The sequence below is a fragment of the Gymnoscopelus microlampas genome (assembly GCF_963454915.1).
Source record: "Gymnoscopelus microlampas genome assembly, chromosome: 11".
Lineage (NCBI taxonomy): Eukaryota > Metazoa > Chordata > Actinopteri > Myctophiformes > Myctophidae > Gymnoscopelus > Gymnoscopelus microlampas.
This window is the reverse complement of record NC_139948.1, coordinates 48,245,555-48,263,641: the sequence shown is the minus strand read 5'-3', so window position 1 is coordinate 48,263,641 and position 18,087 is coordinate 48,245,555. Positions and strand designations below refer to the sequence as shown.

The 18,087-nt window shown below is 41.1% G+C and overlaps 2 protein-coding genes across 2 annotated transcripts in view; both read right to left on the bottom strand.

The window, feature by feature from the left end:
• Nucleotides 1–3,295: 3,295 nt before the first annotated feature.
• Nucleotides 3,296–4,424, bottom strand: LOC311055432 (microfibril-associated glycoprotein 4-like). Its single transcript, XM_084071624.1, has one exon. It carries the CDS (start codon nucleotides 4,270–4,272, stop codon nucleotides 3,562–3,564), a length of 711 nt encoding a protein of 236 aa, XP_083927750.1. The 5' UTR covers nucleotides 4,273–4,424; the 3' UTR covers nucleotides 3,296–3,561.
• A 3,744-nt stretch (nucleotides 4,425–8,168) lies between these two features.
• Nucleotides 8,169–18,087, bottom strand: part of LOC311055424 (extracellular serine/threonine protein kinase FAM20C-like) — an 86,585-nt gene continuing 76,666 nt past the window's right edge. Inside the window, exons 7-12 of the mRNA XM_084071616.1 lie at nucleotides 17,654–17,834; nucleotides 16,583–16,692; nucleotides 14,727–14,808; nucleotides 13,277–13,336; nucleotides 12,013–12,172; nucleotides 8,169–11,725 (exon numbers count right to left, since the gene is read on the bottom strand). Of these exons, the coding sequence (XP_083927742.1) occupies nucleotides 11,618–11,725; nucleotides 12,013–12,172; nucleotides 13,277–13,336; nucleotides 14,727–14,808; nucleotides 16,583–16,692; nucleotides 17,654–17,834 (701 nt within the window). The 3' untranslated portion in view covers nucleotides 8,169–11,617. The remainder of the gene's footprint in view (nucleotides 11,726–12,012; nucleotides 12,173–13,276; nucleotides 13,337–14,726; nucleotides 14,809–16,582; nucleotides 16,693–17,653; nucleotides 17,835–18,087) is intronic.

Genomic DNA, 18,087 nt, shown 5'->3' with positions numbered 1-18,087 from the left:
CATTAAAATAAGAGTGCAACCACGTTCCAGTTCAGCATTGCAACACTGCAGGCAGACCTCGCTGTGTGGGCAGTGTCAAAAGCAGCTCTTGGCCTTAAAAGGTTGAAAACCACTGTTACAGACTTCATTCAGCCACTAGATGTCGCTCTACACCTGCCCTCGCCAAACTACTCTGTGATCTGTGAGCTCTGATCTCCTCTGTGCAGACAGTGTCGTCTGTGAGCTCTGATCTCCTCTGTGCAGACAAGAGAGTTTCACATGAAGTGAAAACCAGTTATGCTCTCTTCATACTCCTTTGGAAATGCATGCAGTGCAAGATTAATATTCAGAATCTGCATGAATAGTTTTACATGTAGTGTGTTTATCCTGTATATGTGTCTTTGAAAAAGAAAGAAAGAAAATAATTTCAAAATAAACATATTTGGAAAATGGTTGGATAATGTAAAGTATTCATGACTTGAACATGCACCGTACATCATCAGACCTTAAATTTACACTTCAGCTTCTTGTTTATGCCCAAAACGACTGGCTAGCCACAGGTCTTGGAGCAATTTGCAGCAATTGTAGAAACATTAGGCCTTAAATAAGAGAGTATTATGCACTTGGCTCCTGTTTATAAAATGAATACGAACTTAAGATAAAAGAGACAATAAATGAATGGTAATTTGTTTTGCTATTCCATGCACACAGACAGCTGACAACCACAGTCTGTTAGCCACTCAGCAGCTGAATTGCAGAACACACCATGAATGCTGTCATGTTAAATGTGTGAATCTTGTTTTGTGAGAAACCAGTGATGGATGAAGTACTCGCAAGTTTTACTTGAGTAAAAAGTATCAACACTGCAATAGATATACCCTGTTTACAAGTATAAGTGCCGTATTCAAAATGTACTTGAGTAAAAGTACAAAAGTATCAACATCAAAATATACTTAAAGTACCAAAAGTAAAAAATACTCATTGTGCAGAATGTCACTTTTTCAAAATGTGCAAAAAAGAATATTTTGAAAATAGCCAATCAGCCCTAAGGCCATTTGAAAATAGCAGATCTACAAGCTGAGTTGAAGTGGTTAGTGTGTTTTGTAATAATAATCTAAATCTACAAAGTAACTTGTAACTACTGTAAAGTGATCATATAATTGAAGTGGAGTAAAAGTACAATATTTTCCTATGACATGTACTGGGGTAGAAGTAAAAGCATTGATAATTGTTAATACTGAAGAAAGCAAAAATACCTCAAAATTGTCCTTAAGTACAGTAGCCTACTTGTTAGTTACTTTACACCCTGCAAGTAACATTTCACAAACAATATTTCTGTATCTTTCTCCTGTTGTCATAACAATCTCAAAACACAAGTCTAATTAGCTGAATTGTTTTAGTAATATCTAGAGCATTGAATGAAAGTACAACTCATATTTGTTTTAGCATGAACTCTTTATTCATACAAATGTGACAAACAGCTTGGAAAAAGCAAACTTTTTATTCTTACAAATACCCACAAGAGCCCTGACAGGTCACCACTGTAATAATATGTGATACACTTGAGTGTATCTACTGTCTGAGTTTATGATTAAACATTAAGATTCCCGAAAGAAAAAAAAAAAAAAACTCAGACCATGAAAAAGAGTAGATATTGCATCATGCCTTTTACACCACCGCTTTGCGTAGCATGTTGCATGTAAACTTAAATATGTTTAAGAGACACGTCTGATCTTCATCGCTATAGCCTTCAGGGAGTAATTGGTACCTTTCCACTGAGCCCAGAATACACCTCCTCCACCATGTCTTGCATTAGATCCCCAAAGGTAAACACCATGGGATTAGAATTGCCACACCTGTTGTACCAAAATGCACCCACTGTAAAATAACTTGCACAGGGATATCCCCACCTGTCCTGATCTTTGTCAAAGGTTAAGAATTTCATTCCATTGCCATTGTGTACATCAGTGATCAGTGAGTCTCCTGCTCCTCCGTCCTTGAAGCCAGCAACCTGCAGCTTGTAGCCATCAGCCTCAGCCTTTGGACACGATATATGACTATTATGACTAAATACTATGACATGTTTTTATAATCTGCTACTTATACCTTATGTATAGTATCTGTCATTACGTCTAACTGCCTGATACCACTGCAATTTATCCAACACACACCTTATATGTATGTAATGCACCGTATGTATATTTATTATGTATGTTTATCTGTTTCTTCCTTTCCATATCTCTTTACAGCTTTCTTAAAACTGCAATGATGGGGTTTGTGTAACAAGTCATTTCACCCACTTGTACCATCTGTTTTATTGTTTTGTTTTACTGAACACACCAATTACGTTCATATAGAGAGACGCTGGACAAACTGAATATACAGCGGTGGATTCGAACCCACAACTGGGATCTTTAAGTGAGCTAGGGTTGATGTGTGGATGTACTCAGATTCTCCCTCAGATGTCTCTGCTACAACAGGGAATGACGACACTCTTTAGATATTGTCACTCACTGATAGTATTGCTGTTCTGATGTGGTTCTGTTAATTACACATAAAAATATGTATATTCATTATAATGACATTAAGTAAAACATTATTACAATAAACTAAAAAAATCATTCCCACAATAGGAATGAAGTAGGTGTATACTATTGACCCTGTGCCAGTGGTGTAAAGTAACTGAGTACATGTACTCAAGTTAATGCTTAAGTACACTTTTGAGGAATGTTTACTTAAATGTTTACTGGAGTATTTCCCATTTTCAGTAATTTTACTTCTCAGAGGCAAATATTGTACTTTTACTCCACTATAATTATTTGAAAACTTTAGTTACTAGTTACTTTGCAGATATAAATGATTACATTATAAAACATTCATTAACCACTTTAGCCCTATTTTATACATAGGCTATTTTCAAATATTTTAGTACTTTTACTTTTGGTACTTTAAGTACATTTTGACACCAATACTTTTGTACTAATTTTAAGTAATTTTCCACCTCTGCCCTGTGAATATTTGTAACAGCAAGCTTATTCTGTAAAGGAGTCTCTCTGCATAACATACACTCTAAACACTTAGACCCTCTACTTATAAAACAAGCTACAATACAAAAGTATGGTAGTTATAATATGCTGTTCTTCTAAGCATAATGTAATTTGACCAACACTGAAAATACTTCATAAACCTTGTTATAAGTTGTTATATATCATTATAAACATGTATAACAAGTGTTATGAAGCCTTATAATGCATTGTAAATATCATTATAATGAATTATTGACCCAACCTTTAAGTAAAGCATTACACAATACACCTTACTTTGTCTTTGCATGCATCACTTTATTCATGACGATGTTTACAACATCTTGGATTATGTATTCATTTAAAAGCCCTGACAGGTCACCACTGTAATAATATGATACAATACAGATATCTACTGTATGAGTTTAGGATTAAACAGAGTCCCTAAGAGAGAAAAAAAAACCTGAATTAAAACCATGAAAAAGAGTAAATATTGCATCATGCCTTTTATACCACGGCTGTGCTTTTCTAAAATACATGCATGCTGACTGAAACATGTTTAAGGAACACGTCTGATCTTCATCGCTACAGCCTTCAGGGAGTATTTATAACCCTTCCAGTGGTACCAGAGTACACCTGTGTCGGAATGAGGCGTCGGTCCCCAAAGGTAAGCACCGTTGGGATTAGCATACTCACAGGCCTTGTACCAAAATGCACCGTAACGATAAATGGCACAGTTGTTGCCCCACGCGTCCTGATCTTTGTCAAAGGTTGAGAATTTCATTCCATTGTGATAGGTCAGTGAGTCTCCTGCTCCTCCATCCTTGAAGCCAGCAACCTGCAGCTTGTAGCCATCAGCCTCAGAACCCACAGAGAAAGAGGAGTAAGAGGCAAACACTGTGTTTCCCTCAAAGTCTTCCATGTCCACCCTCAGCTGATACTTTTTGTTCTTGGTAAGGAGATGCATGTTCTCCAGTCCCAGCCAGTACTCGCCTGATGTGTCTCCAAACCCAGCTTGGTACTGAGCCCAGGGCCTGTAGAAGTTCACAGTGCCGTCCACTCTTCTCTGGAGGACTGTCCACTTCCCTCCATCTGTGTCCATGTCACAGTAGACCTTGACAGGAGTAGCAGTGGGGTAGATGTCGTACACACCACTCTGTCTGGAGACGTTGTTGTAGATGTCATCACAGTCCAGAGCCAGGTTGAGATCACAACGAGGAGCAGAGTGGACTGTTACAGCCAGAAACAGAACTGCAACAACAAGTATCATCTTGAAGTCTTTGAGTTGTAGCTTTGTTGTTCAGATCAAAGGACGACTGAGTGTGTTGAGTGTGTGTTCAGCTCCAGTAGAAAGTTCAATGCAGTCTGAGTGTGAGACCCTTCTTTTATAGTTAAGAATGATGACGTACTGATACTGAAGAGATCGTATGATAGCTAAAAGTAATCTGCCACCAGACCAGTCTGAGCATTGTGCCTGCCAATACATTTTTTTTACAGTCATGGTAGTGAAACATTATACCTCTGTTGTCGGCAGTGGCATAAAGTAACTAAGTACATTTACTCAAGTAGGCTACTGTACTTAAGTACAATTTTGAGGTACGTTTGCTTTACTGGAGTTTTTCCAATTGTCTATACTTTTACTTCTACTCCACTACATCTCAGAGGCACATATTGTACTTTTACTCCACCACTGGTTGTCGGGCAGAAAACTCAGAACTCCATATTCTAACTTTTTGTGTTTTATGTGTATATTAATGCCCTACTTGATCATACTCAGCGTGACATAACTATGAGAGTGACGACACTAGCGTTGACCAACCAACTGCATCATTCCAAACATGCACTGCACAAGGTGCGGCCATAGTTGAATGATTAGAGAGCCCGCCTTGGAACCCAGAGGTCTCAGGTTCAATTCCAGGCCCCAGCAATGTGTCAAAGTGTCCCTGAGCAAGACACTTGACCCCCAACTGCTCCCCGAGACACTGCCCCCTAGTGCCCACTGCTGCTGTCACTAAGGATGGGTTAAATGCAGATACTGTTTTCCAAAATATCCAGTGACAAATACAAATACATATATATATATATATATATATATATATATATATATATATATATATATATATATATATATATATAGCAGATATATAAGCTCACAGCGCGTCACTTCGTGCCACGCTGTGAGCTTGTATATCTGCTATTATTGAACATGTTTGAAATTTGGGAAAAAAAATTAACACAAATCTTCTCTTCTTGGGGTCCCTGGCACAAAAAAAAATCATATGGGGGGTCCACGTCCAAATACATATAATTATGGGGGTCCTTGGCACGAACACGTTTGAGAACTGTACTGATTCAGAAGAATCAACCTCAGGTCTTAAAGGGTTAATAGTTCCTGGCAACACAACATGTTTACTATATTTAATGAACTTCCTTACTGGAAACTAGCTGCTGTGTTTGGAATGTGAACTGACAGAGGATTCCTGTAGACTGACTGGAACCAGGATTGACAGCACACACACACACACACACACACACACACACACACACACACACACACACACACACACACACACACACACACACACACACACACACACACACACACACACACACACACACACACACACACACACACACACACACACACATGCGCGCAGCCTCCTCCACATTCTACTGTCAATCATGGTTTACACAGATCTAGTTCTCTCTCTTGACAGACTGGCTATTCAACATGATGTTCAGTTGATAGATAGAGACAGAGGGGGAATTACATTTTATTTTTTGCAAACTTGTTTCCTTGTCATTCAACCTCCACCATCAGTTTGATATTCTTCCTCATACCTTCACCTTTTGTTCACCTCAAACTGTGATGTATTTATCAATGCCAGTTTACGTCTCTTTTCCACCAGCTATAAAACACCAGTTTATTTTATTTTATTTTATTTTATTTGATGGAGGTACAGGACAACAGCTGTAGCAAAACAGCATGTGCAGTAGATCGTCAATGTTTCGGCGAAGATATAAACTACAGACCCCTGGGGGACTCCGGTCAACCAAGTATATAGAGGGTTTAAATAAGAATGTATAGATATTTACTTGACAATTGGAAAATCAAAGCACAGTGCCAGAACCGGCTACAGTATGTCTGTTGTGGCCACCTTGCAACACACACACGCACGCACGCACGCACGCACGCACGCACGCACGCACGCACGCACACACACACACACACACACACACACACACACACACACACACACACACACACACACACACACACACACACACACACACACACACACACACACACACCAACCGACCACATCATTCAAAACATGCACGGCACAAGGTGCGGCCATAGTTGAATGATTATAGAGATAAACATGCCACCATGTTTAAACACATACCACACAAACTGGCACGTGACACTTTGAATATCAAGGCTGCACACACAACCATATGCACACATACGTGTACATACTCATATATTATTGCACACAGAGTGCGCACATGCACATGCTATTTGCATCCATATTCATATTATCTATATAATACCAGTACGTGCTATTTTTCTTTACCTTCTAGTTTACTATTGACTTTTGTCTTGTATTTTTGCTATTGCTGCTACAATGTTACTCTCCTGTACTCGTATAGAAGACGTAATACAAATCTTGAATCTAATAAGCTGATGAAGACAAAAACAATACAGTCGTTTGGCAGTTGTTCAGATCTTTTGAATTGCATCAAAATAGTAGCCTGACACCATTATTCAGTCTGAAAGCCCTCTCAGTTTCTGAGGTGGGGGCGTGGCCAAAGTTGGACTCTTTGGCGATTGGTTCATACTGGATTATCCCGATCCCGATTCGTCGTACAGATTTTCAACCGAGAAACCCCCACCTTCGACAGTCACCAGACACTGAATGCGAGGCAAGCGATTCAGGGGGTGGAGCCAGGCTATCAAAATAAAGCTTTATAAGCTGAAACCATAAGAGTAGGCTATACGTAAAGCCAACTATAAGTTGGTCAAATAAACATTTGATTACAGTAAATAGCAGCTCATATTGTACCTCAGTGGTTCCCAAACTGAGGGGTCGGGACCCCCAGGGGGTCCCTCAAATTATGTTGAGGGGTCATGCCTGATGATCATCATAGTTTTCATAACATACAGTGTAAGTGTATACAGGGTATCTGCACATTTCTAAAGTTACAATGTAATGACTGTTAAGACCTGTTTGATACCAAATTTTGAAAAATCGTGAAAATGTGTGCAAATCTTTGAATATATATCGTTTTAAAATGAACATTTTTAACTCGAATCTTTGATTTCTGGGGGGTCCCTGGAACTAAATATTTTGAGATGGGGGTCGGCGGCCAAATACATATCATTTTGGGGGTCCTTGACATGAAAAAGTTTGAGCACCACTGATATAGAAACACACGTTTTTTTCAGAATACTGTTGGGATTTAGAAGACATTTGTAGAATCGGCTTCAGGTCTTTAATGGGTTTAAATGGTTACGCAGTCTCAATGACAAAGCTATTGCATTATTACAATCTAGGGGAATCCCTGTTTTAATAAGAGAAAAAAAACTTCCTTCAAGTTCCCGGCAACACACCGCGTTGTTTATAATATTTAATTAACTTCCTTACTGGAAACTATAGCTGCTGTGTTTGGAATGTGAACCGACCAAGAATTCCTGTAAAGGCCGGTTAGGGAGCGAGATCGAGGCAAGCGGGCGCGGTCCCGCGAAATCCTCGCCCTCGTGCATGCTCGTTTCATGCGCCCGCCCGCCCGCATGGGCGACAAGAGCTGGACTGTGGTCAGCTTTCACTCCACGCTACGCAGCTTTCACTCCACTCCACGCTACGCGCTGGACAACATCAAGCGAGGACGCCCGCGTCAGTAGTCCCCCGTCTGAAACGGCCTTTTCACTTGTCATGCTGTACACGCCACTCTGTGTGTGTGTGTCCTTGTGTCAACCTGCAGCTTGTAGCCATTTAACTGCAGGTTGACACAAGGACACGCACACACACACACACGCACACGCGCACGCGCACACGCACACGCACACGCACACGCACACGCACACGCACACACACACACACACACACACACACACACACACACACACTCCTTTGTACTTACTTTTTGTTTTTTATTGCACACCTTAATCATTTAGTAAACAGATCTTCACAGTAACAATGCAACAGCAGAGAGAGAGAAAAAAAAAAGCATAAAACAGAAGCAAGTCACTGCGCAGCGCAGCCTCCTAAGTGTCTCCAACAACTTATAGATTATTTACATTGAGAAGAGGAAAACATATTTAAAGTACAGTGCCAGAACAGAACAGGCTATCCCTGTTGAGAGAAGGGGCGGGGGGGGGGGGGGGGGGTACTCCTCCATCATACTGAAGCACTTCTTACACTTGGAATATCCATCCACGGCCCAAACTGGGGGCCGTGGGGAACTGGGGACCCCCCACCCTGACAAGCACTTGGAATTGTAGGGGCATTACATTTTTGTTTGACTCGGTTCCACAGATAAATAATGTGAAAATAGCCGATCTACAAGTGCACGTTGTGAGCTTGTAGGTTGGCTAATTTCCTGATCCTGTGTTGTTGTCACTCAAACCTGCTTTGTTAATTGTCACTACAGTCAAGATGTCAAAGAGAGAGAGAGAGAGAGAGAGAGAGAGAGAGAGAGAGAGAGAGAGAGAGAGAGAGAGAGAGAGAGAGAGAGAGAGGGTGAGAGTGTCTCTTGTTCTCATCCAGTTGAACTAGACATTCCAGTAACTTCTCGCTGCCCTCATATCGTTGCTGTTGCCGGGCAGAAACCTCCTTGTATCTTCATTATTTAAATTTTTTTTTTTTAACTTTTGGAAATTAACGTTGTTAATTAATAGTTCTACACAAAAGTAGCAAAAAAAACAAAACAAAAGTGGTTACGTTGTGTCTATGGGTTTTATAAATATTGAACCAATGAAAAGTATTAACAAGAGCTTCATTGTGACAACATGATAAGTACGTTGGATCCATTGGAACACTTTTGTCCTTTTCCAGAAAAGTTAAGGTTTTTGGACATACGTGGTTTCCACCCGACAGCGACGATTATGTTAAACAGATACACAGCTAACCGAAAAGGGGACAAGCGATCCAACTTAAAAATCGTCGCCTTGATAAACTAATGGCCTACGTCAATTTTTCAGGAAAAACTGATCCAAAACAAAACTATATGATGTTTCTTAATCATTTCACCCAAAATGTTTATAACAAATTATGTCTATTTAAATAGAAATAACACTGTCTGTCAGTTATGTAACATAAGAGATTTAAATAGGATTAAATCTGACTTAGGCCAGATGATTTACGGATTTAGACCATTTATTGGCTTTTTTTGTGTGCCTAAATCACAAAACCATGTGACTTAGGTCCCAAAAAAAGGCCTATTTTGGCCTAAGTCACACTAGGTAGTTAGGCCCTTATACTAAAAGGGGAGTGAACAGCATGATCCTTTTCAATTAGGAGATGGGCGATTTTACCAGAGCTGGCCAGTGTCATGAGGAGCTGACTTATAGGCAAAAATATAATTTTCCTCAGAAAAGGACTTAGGACATTAGTTTAGCAAGGTGACGATGTCAAATAGCCTAACATGTTATTTTCAATGTCATTTCATTCAGACAGTTAAAAACGTAAAGCCTCATAGTATTCTATGTCACTGTATCCCCCCCCCCCCAGAATGTGACCGTGTGCTTTTCCTCCTGTCTTTGGAAACATCTCATAGCGTCTAAGAAGAAAAAAAAAAAGATAAGTTACCGGAACTCGAGAGCCTAAAATTGTTCAAAACCAGTAAACTTGAACAGAAAGTGAATACAAAAAAACACTCTGGTGGTCCCTAAGAGTTCTGTACAGTTTCTGCTATAAGGTCGGGATGGGATGATATGAAAAGTACCAGTGGCAAAAGATAATTGCGATTAGCGATATTATCGCGATCACCAAAAGTTTAAAATGGCACTTTTTTTTAAACCCTTGAACCCCCAGCATCCCTATCCTGGGGAGGAACGTTTGCCAAAAAATTGCCGATCCTTGTAGATCGGCTATTTTTGGGGGAATTGATTTGTGTAGAGTGAAATAAGAGCGTACCAAACAACTGCGCTCTTTACAGGTCTGTTTTATCAAGTACAGAGGGTTTTAAGTGGTAGTGAATTTGCAGCTCAACAAAAGCTAATTCATCCTAGTGTATGACGGAGGACAATTTCACGATGAATTCAAATCCAAAATACGATTATTGTGAGCGTTTTTTTTATCAAGATAGACAATAATAACTATTATCATCCCATCCCTAAGGAACACAAATTACATCTGTTTCTAACTCAGTGGTTCCTGAACCTTTTTTTTTTTCGAGGACCGCCCCATAACTATGAGCGTATCCGTTTGTATCTAGACATAACACCTGACCTCTTCACACTTCTCTTCACTTCTCCAGATCGTTCCCTGTAAAGTATTTTTTTTTCTTCTCCCAACCGTTGTCGTGCCTGATTTGCCGGGTGTGAAATGAGGCCAATTCGCACCAGGCCCCATTTCACACCCGGCAAATATGGCCCCCTTTCTCCGTGACAACGCTTGAACCGTCCACTGATGTTCCACCGAAGTGCCAATGGCAGGCTCTTTGAAACGATGGAATGTCACGTCTTGTATACGCTCAGAGTTACAGACCTGTAAGGGTCCATTTATAGTGTCCCCTCAAGGAAATCCTGAGGGTCCCTAGCTGGACCCCCACTTTGAGAACCACGGTTCATCCGAAGCCTCTTTTTCCTTCCCCGCACAGTTTGTCGTTTGCCTCGCGGCCGCCGAACGATTTGCTTCTATACAAACACACATCCAAAGCGGCTTCCGTAGAGGCATTTATGGTAAGTTCTCGGAATTCACTGAATTCAACAATGACCATAGGGAGCCAAAGGGGGGCTTTTCTTTTTATCCCCCCCCCCCCCCCCCGCTCAATCCCATTGGTCAGACAGCCACGACCGCAGTCCATAATTCTCCACAGTCCCGTCTGTGATGAGCTGTGCGTTCACACTAACAGCTACAAAACGTACAAAACTACTAGGCGACGCAGCACGTCTGTCGCCGAGTCGCCGTTTTTAAGTGCTGCGCCAACACGCTCGTAATCGACGTCATCGAGCGTGCATCCGACGAGCAACAAAAATGAAAATGAAACTATAAAAGGCTTGGGTTTAAAAAGAAACAGGGATCTCCATTACAAGCAGGAATTGTGCGGAGAGAGAAAGGTGAGTGGAAACGTTAAAACAACACTTGCTCGTTTTGTAGCTTATTTTTTTGTAGCTGCTAATGTGAAGTTGAAAAGCCAAGCTCGACTTTCATTTCGTAGCTTTTGTAGTGGGGCGGGGCGGGCGTCACAAAGCTACAAAGTGTCGGGCGTTACAGTTCCGTGTCTTGGGTGTGTCACCGGCTTCCATTGGCAATGAACGAGTTAAGACTGTCTGTCACTTTTAGGTATAGGAGGAGCTGCCGGTGTTGAAGGCTATAGCGGGCGTCAAGTTCCAAAGATGTGACCGCCGTGAGTTTGTGTCACATGTGTCGCGTGTCGCCACGACCTCACTACCTCCTCCTGTGGCCCGGGTCGGTGTGGGTGGCCGTGTCCACCGCCGTCAGTTCGTCGTCAAGCACGTTGGAGTAGCCCTCTTTCTCCACGCAGCCCGCCAGCACCTGCGGCAAAGAGGTGGAAAGTACGTTTAGTTGCGTCACACGAAAGCATATAAAGAAGCGGATCCAGCAACAGTCTGTGTCCTTGAGCAAGGCGCTGAACCCCTAATTGCTTGATAAATTGCCCTAATTGGATGAAAGCGCCATATAAATGCACCATTTACCATTTATATAAATGCACCATTTAATGACTGGTAGGCCTACCAAATAATCGAAAATAATTGCGATTATCTCAAATATTTTGCGATCAGGCAATTTTTACGTAATAATTGTGCCAGGCCTGCACTGACCTGCAGTACCAGTCTCAGCCTGCGGTCCATGGCGTGGAGGTGAGGCTGGATGAGGACGGGGGACAGGTGGTCGTGGAGCAGGGACTCCTCCATCATGGAGCTCAGCTGGTACTCCTCCTTGGCCAGCAGCTGGAGGCGCAGGTACGTGGACTTCCTGAGCCTGGTGGTGACAGAGGAATAGAACAGAATGCAATACTTTATTGGCAGTTTAAAAAAAAAATAATAATAAATCCCAGCAACACGCAATGTTTACAATATTGAACTTCCTTACTGTAAACTAACCACTGCTGTCTTTGGAACGTGAACGGACGGAGAATTACCGTTCGACATGTTGGACATTTTAATGAATTTGTCAAAGTGGGAAACTCACAGTATCATAGTATTTTAAGCAGTCTCAATAATAAATAATAATAGGAATTCGTATTTTAAACCATTAAGCCATTGTGTAACATAAACGGTCCGGACCGCTTTAATGTTATCCGCTTTAATGATCCGCTTTAATGACCTCTCTAATGTTATCTCCTTGACTAAAAGCTAATATCTCCATTTCTTTTTTATATGGTGGAAATGAGCCGTTTTCAATCGGCGATCACTCCGCAATGGAGGATCGCGTTAGAAATATTATTGTTCCAGGCGTTAGTGGGGACCCTCCGCCGTCTTGCATGCACGCTTTGTTTACATGCACTTCCGCGTCGGGGCTTCTACAGCACGAAACGTATCAACGTAAGTGGATGGAAGAATAGCAGGCACTGAACGTACAATATTTTAATAAACCTCTGGCAACACAATGTGTTAAGACCCGATTTCTGAAAAACGTACGTTGCTATGTCAGTGGTGCTCAATCTTTTTCATGTCAAAATTATATGTATTTGGCCGCAGACCCCATTTGAAATTATTTTGTTCCAGGTACCCCCAGAAGCAAAGATTTGAGGTAAAAAAAAATCGCTTACTTTTTTTTGTTTTAACGATTTGCAAAAATATTCACAATTTTTCAAAAATAGCACATCTACAAGCTCATAGTGCGGCACGAAGTGACACGCTATGAGCTTGTACATCTGCTATTTTTTAATAGCCAGCCAATGTGCTATATAGGTTTTAATGGGTTAATAAGTGGCTGGGTGACAAAAAAAAAAATCTTTCAAGTTCCTGGCAACGCACCATGTTTATAATAACATTTAATTAACTTCCTTACTGGAAACTCTCCACTGTATCTGGAATGTGACAGAAAGGATTCCTGTGTGACTGTCACCAGTCTTAAACTCACCTGCAGCACTGACTGAGAGGGACCAGGATTGACAGCTCATCATGTGAGTGTTTCCCAAACCTGCATAGACGGGAGACAAGAAATGAACCGCAGGCATTCAGAACACCACCCCCTTTGTGTGTGTGTGTGTGTGTGTGTGTGTGTGTGTGTGTGTGTGTGTGTGTGTGTGTGTGTGTGTGTGTGTGTGTGTGTGTGTGTGTGTGTGTGTGTGTGTGTGTGTGTGTGTGTGTGTGTGTGTGTGCGCGTGTGTGTGTGTGTGTGCGCGTGTGTGTGTGCACATGCGCATGTTGTCTTGCAATAGAAATGTGACCTGCAAGAACAATGAATGCAGGAATCCTCACAGAAAGGACCAAAATAATCATATTTGAACTGGGGACCCCCCACCATGACAAGCACTTGGGATTGTATAGGCATTACATTTAGTTTGACTCGGTTCCACAGATAAATGTTGTGAAAATAGCCAAACTACAAGCTCGGCTATTTCTTTCTCTTTCTTACATAATATTCAACAATTTGGTATTAAAAAGGTCTTAAGAGTCATTCATTTGTCACTTTAGAAATGTGCAGATACCCTGTGCACACTTATAGGCCTACTGTATGTTGGTTTGTTCACTGTTGAATGAGAAAACTATGTTCATTAGGCTAATCATCTGGGGACCCCCCAAAATCATTTGGGAACCCCAAGTTTGCGAACCACTGCTTTAGATCACTGGATTTCTTGGAAATTCTTTCAACCACACAAGCTCAATATAAGTCCCAAATATCAAGAGATCCGTGATTTATTTGACAACACACACCCTTTTTTTTGTGGAGGAGCGCTTTGGTTTTCATGTCCAGAGAGTGTTTATTGATGCTGATGATGTGATGTTCGAACTAGGAATGTCCGATATTATCGGCCTCCCGATATTATCGGCCGATATTAGCATAAAAATTGATATCGGAAAATATCGGTAGCGTTTTTTTTTTTTTTTTTGCTTTATAAATAAGTTACAGGAGTTCTTACTGTATATGGTGTGTGTGATATGAAATTTGAGCTTACCCTAATCACAATAATCCCCGCATATATCGGTATCGGTTGATATCGGTATCGGTAATTAAGAGTTGGACAATATCGGTATATCGGTTATCGGTAAAAAAGCCAATATCAGACAACCCTAGTTCGAACCCATCGACCATGGATGTGCTCAAAAGGTTGTGTCATGTGTTAATTGGCAAGAAATAGCACTAAATAGTCTCTACAAAAAAAAACATAAAATCTTTCAGCTCTCAGAAAGCAGATGAAACGTGAACGCGCAAACGGGAAACAAACGCTCAGGCGCCTCGTCGTCTCACTGCTGGGGTTTCCAAAGAATGCAGCGCATTTTAAAACAAACAAACAATTCGAAACATTATGCTGCCTTCATGCGCTCAGGAAAAAAACTACTCTGTAAATGCAGCTGGCTCTCCTTACCCTCTGCCGTTGTCCAGGTGGATGATGAAGGTCTCGTTACCAAACTTCTCAAACGTCTCATAGTGGTGGCGGTCCATGTTGCCTGTTCCAAGGATACATTACAGAATTAATCTCTCAGCACCACTGCCCTTAACACTTGCATGACTAAGCCATCATTCTGACCGATTTTGAGAATTTAAAGTGGATTAACTTCTCTCATGAAGCTCTGGGAGAGTTCCCCTTTCATGACTTTTCCTAAATATTTATTTCAAATCATCTCCGTTTTTTTTTCTTTCTGAAACTTATTATAAATATGAAATATATACCATATATACCATCCCAGCCGTTATATTTTGGCTAAATTGACCGCTCTCACCCTTTCTCCCCTCAACTCAAGTAGTTGACACCTCCAGACCCCCCACAGAGCGGCCCGTAGACGAGCATACAGCTGCTTCGCAACGAGTATATGTGCCATGTCTGCTTATTATAAGCGACTTTGGGCTTGTTTTTCCACGTCTTTCTATTATTATTATTATTACATTATAATGGTAATACTTTTCTACTCCACTACAGCTCAGAAGCAAATCTTGTACTTTTACTCCACTACAATTATTTGAAAACTTTAGTTACTAGTTACTTTGCAGATATAAATATCTTTTCATACTTGTTTAGATTAGAACTGCATGCATGTCCTTTTGTAAATTATTTTTTATTAGGTAAATATTCATATAGACTGGGGTTGCAAATTAGCGTCGGCTATAAACCCCATTTACAATGCAATGGTTTCATGCCTCAGTGTTTTCTCGGGGCACAATGCATGCAGTAACATTTTCATAGACCTGACTGCTTATTTCTCTCGCAAGATTTGGCAACCCATTTCACTGCAGCGTACAGAGTGTGCACTACAGATCGCGCAGTTTTAAAATGCTGGGCCAACAGATCTGATCTACAAGCAGATGGCTCGTCAGGCAGCGACTGTTTTATGTTTGTAGATCAGATATTTAGCGCAGGAGTAGAGCAAGAATGAGCAAATTTGTGGAACATAGCAATGTGTTCACTTGTTGCACTGACAGGGAGGAGATGAGACACGTTTGTCAGCGACGTGGACAGCTGATAGAATGAGAGCTTTACGCTCGGAAAATAATGTGAATATTATTATTATGAATGAATAATAATAATATTGGTTTGTCAAGAGATATCCATGTGTTTTGGACAATGGAGATAGTCACGTAATAAGACAGTGGCTTCAGCGTTCATATAGGCTCCATGTTTCACTGAAGAGTTTAATGTGATGCTACAGATTGCGCTGTTTTATACGCTTTTTTTATAAAGATTTTACATACAGAATCTGCAGTTACCATTACATTTTATAATACTATTTTATATATATATATATACTACATTACTATTTTATAATGTTTGTGCCTGCCTACAACAACAACATTATATGGGTTCACTGACTGAGCAGAGTGCAATTGAGATGTTAATGGATATTTAGAAGACAATGGAACCCCCCACGGTTTGGGGGAGAAGCTGTGAGCTGGTCTGGAGCACAGAGGTGAGACAGTAGCCAATAGGATAGCCTTATTTGGGGATCAAAATGATCGTATTTCAGGCTGTGTAGGTATAAATGAAACCTCAGTCATGCTAGTGTTAAGGGACCCGCATGCTACCAAATGAGGTGGTCACCCTATCACCCTTTAGGTGATAGAGAGAGCGCTCTCTATGATAGAGAGAGCGCTCTCTATGTTAACTAATTTCACTGGGGACCCCCTGGAACCCCCCCCCCAAGGGGGGTCGGTCCGTGGCCAAACGCACAGCAATTTATAGGGGTTCTTGACACGAAAATGTTTTGAGAACCATTGCATTCTCCTCACCCATCAGGAAGTCAAAGATAGTCATGTCCATGATGTCTAGGAGTCGAGTGCCGCGGTCGTACGGCGGCGTTTGTTTCACTTCATCACAGTAGTCAGGGTCCACCTCCCACCTGGGAACACATTTCATAACAATTACTCATCCTACTATTATTACATTAAAGATGTGAGAGTAATCATTGCTGTATAGTGTTTGTTCAGTAACAGGAGTCGCCCCGTTTCTACGGCTCTTTAATAAACTTTAAATACATTTTCAGGTGGGTTGCCAATTCCAGCCAATCAGGACCCATTTATCAGCTTCAATTTTATAGTGTTTCCGGTCCAATTGTGTCTGCTCATTGTTTATCATGTATGAGTTCTCTCTATCCTGTTTGGATAAAATTGGCATCCCAATCTAAACATTTATTGTCTGTTCACTGCAGAGACATGGAGACCCATGTTACTGAACAAACACTCTATAGCAATGATTACTATCACAATATAGAGCTATTTAACACTTATTTAACAACAAATGAAAATCTCTTAATGCACCACTAAATTACATTAAATCAAGGTAAAGTAAAGTACATTTCCCTTATGTCTCTCTTACGATCATACAAGTCCGGAATTCAAAATTTACTTGAGTAAAAGTACTAAAGGATTGGCATGAAAATGTACTTAAAGTACCAAAAGTAAAAGTACGCATTATGCAGAATGTCCCATTTCAAGTTTTCAAACGTATAAAAATCTTTTGAAAATAGCAGATCTAATAGTAGATCGGCTATTTTCAAATGGCCGAAATGTACACAGAGCTGAAGTGGTTAATGTAGGATTTGTAATAATAATAATAATTAAAATCTACAAAGTAACTAGTAACTGAAGTTTTCAAATAAATGTAGTGGAATAAAAGTAGGCTACAGTATTATCCTTTGAGATGTAGTGGAGTAGAAGTAAAAAAAATACCTCAAATTATGTACTCAAGTACAGTACTTGAGTAAATGTACTTAGTTACTTTACACCACTGCCTGTTTGAGAGGCGGGCCCTTCAGTCCTGAACAGAGCAGAAGAACATTCTAGTGTGTGGGCGGTCCTTACTCGGCTTTCTTGCGTTTGTGGTAGCTCCGCCTCCAGGGGTTCCTCCAGGTTTTGCGTTTGGCCAAGGTCAGGTCCGGCAGGAAAGCCGCCAGAGAGCCCTCGATCTGGTCCGGCTTACCGCACAGAGCATGCTCAGTGCTGCAGTAGTACGAACACTCGCCGTAGAAACAGATGTTATTGGCTGAGGAGACACAGAGGGGCGGGACAACGGGTTAGGAACGGATGTTATTGGCTGAGGAGACACAGAGGGGCGGGACAACGGGTTAGAAACGGATGTTATTGGCTGAGGAGACACAGAGGGGCGGGACAACGGGTTAGAAACGGACGTTATTGGCTGAGGAGACACAGAGGGAGGGAACAACGGGTTAGAGACAGACGTTATTGGCTGAGGAGACACAGAGGGAGGGAACAACGGGTTAGAGACAGATGTTATT

What these genes read in the sequence shown, in the direction of transcription:
- LOC311055432 (XM_084071624.1), bottom strand. Translation starts at nt 4,272, where the DNA reads ATGATACTTGTTGTTGCAGTTCTGTTTCTGGCTGTAACAGTCCACTCT.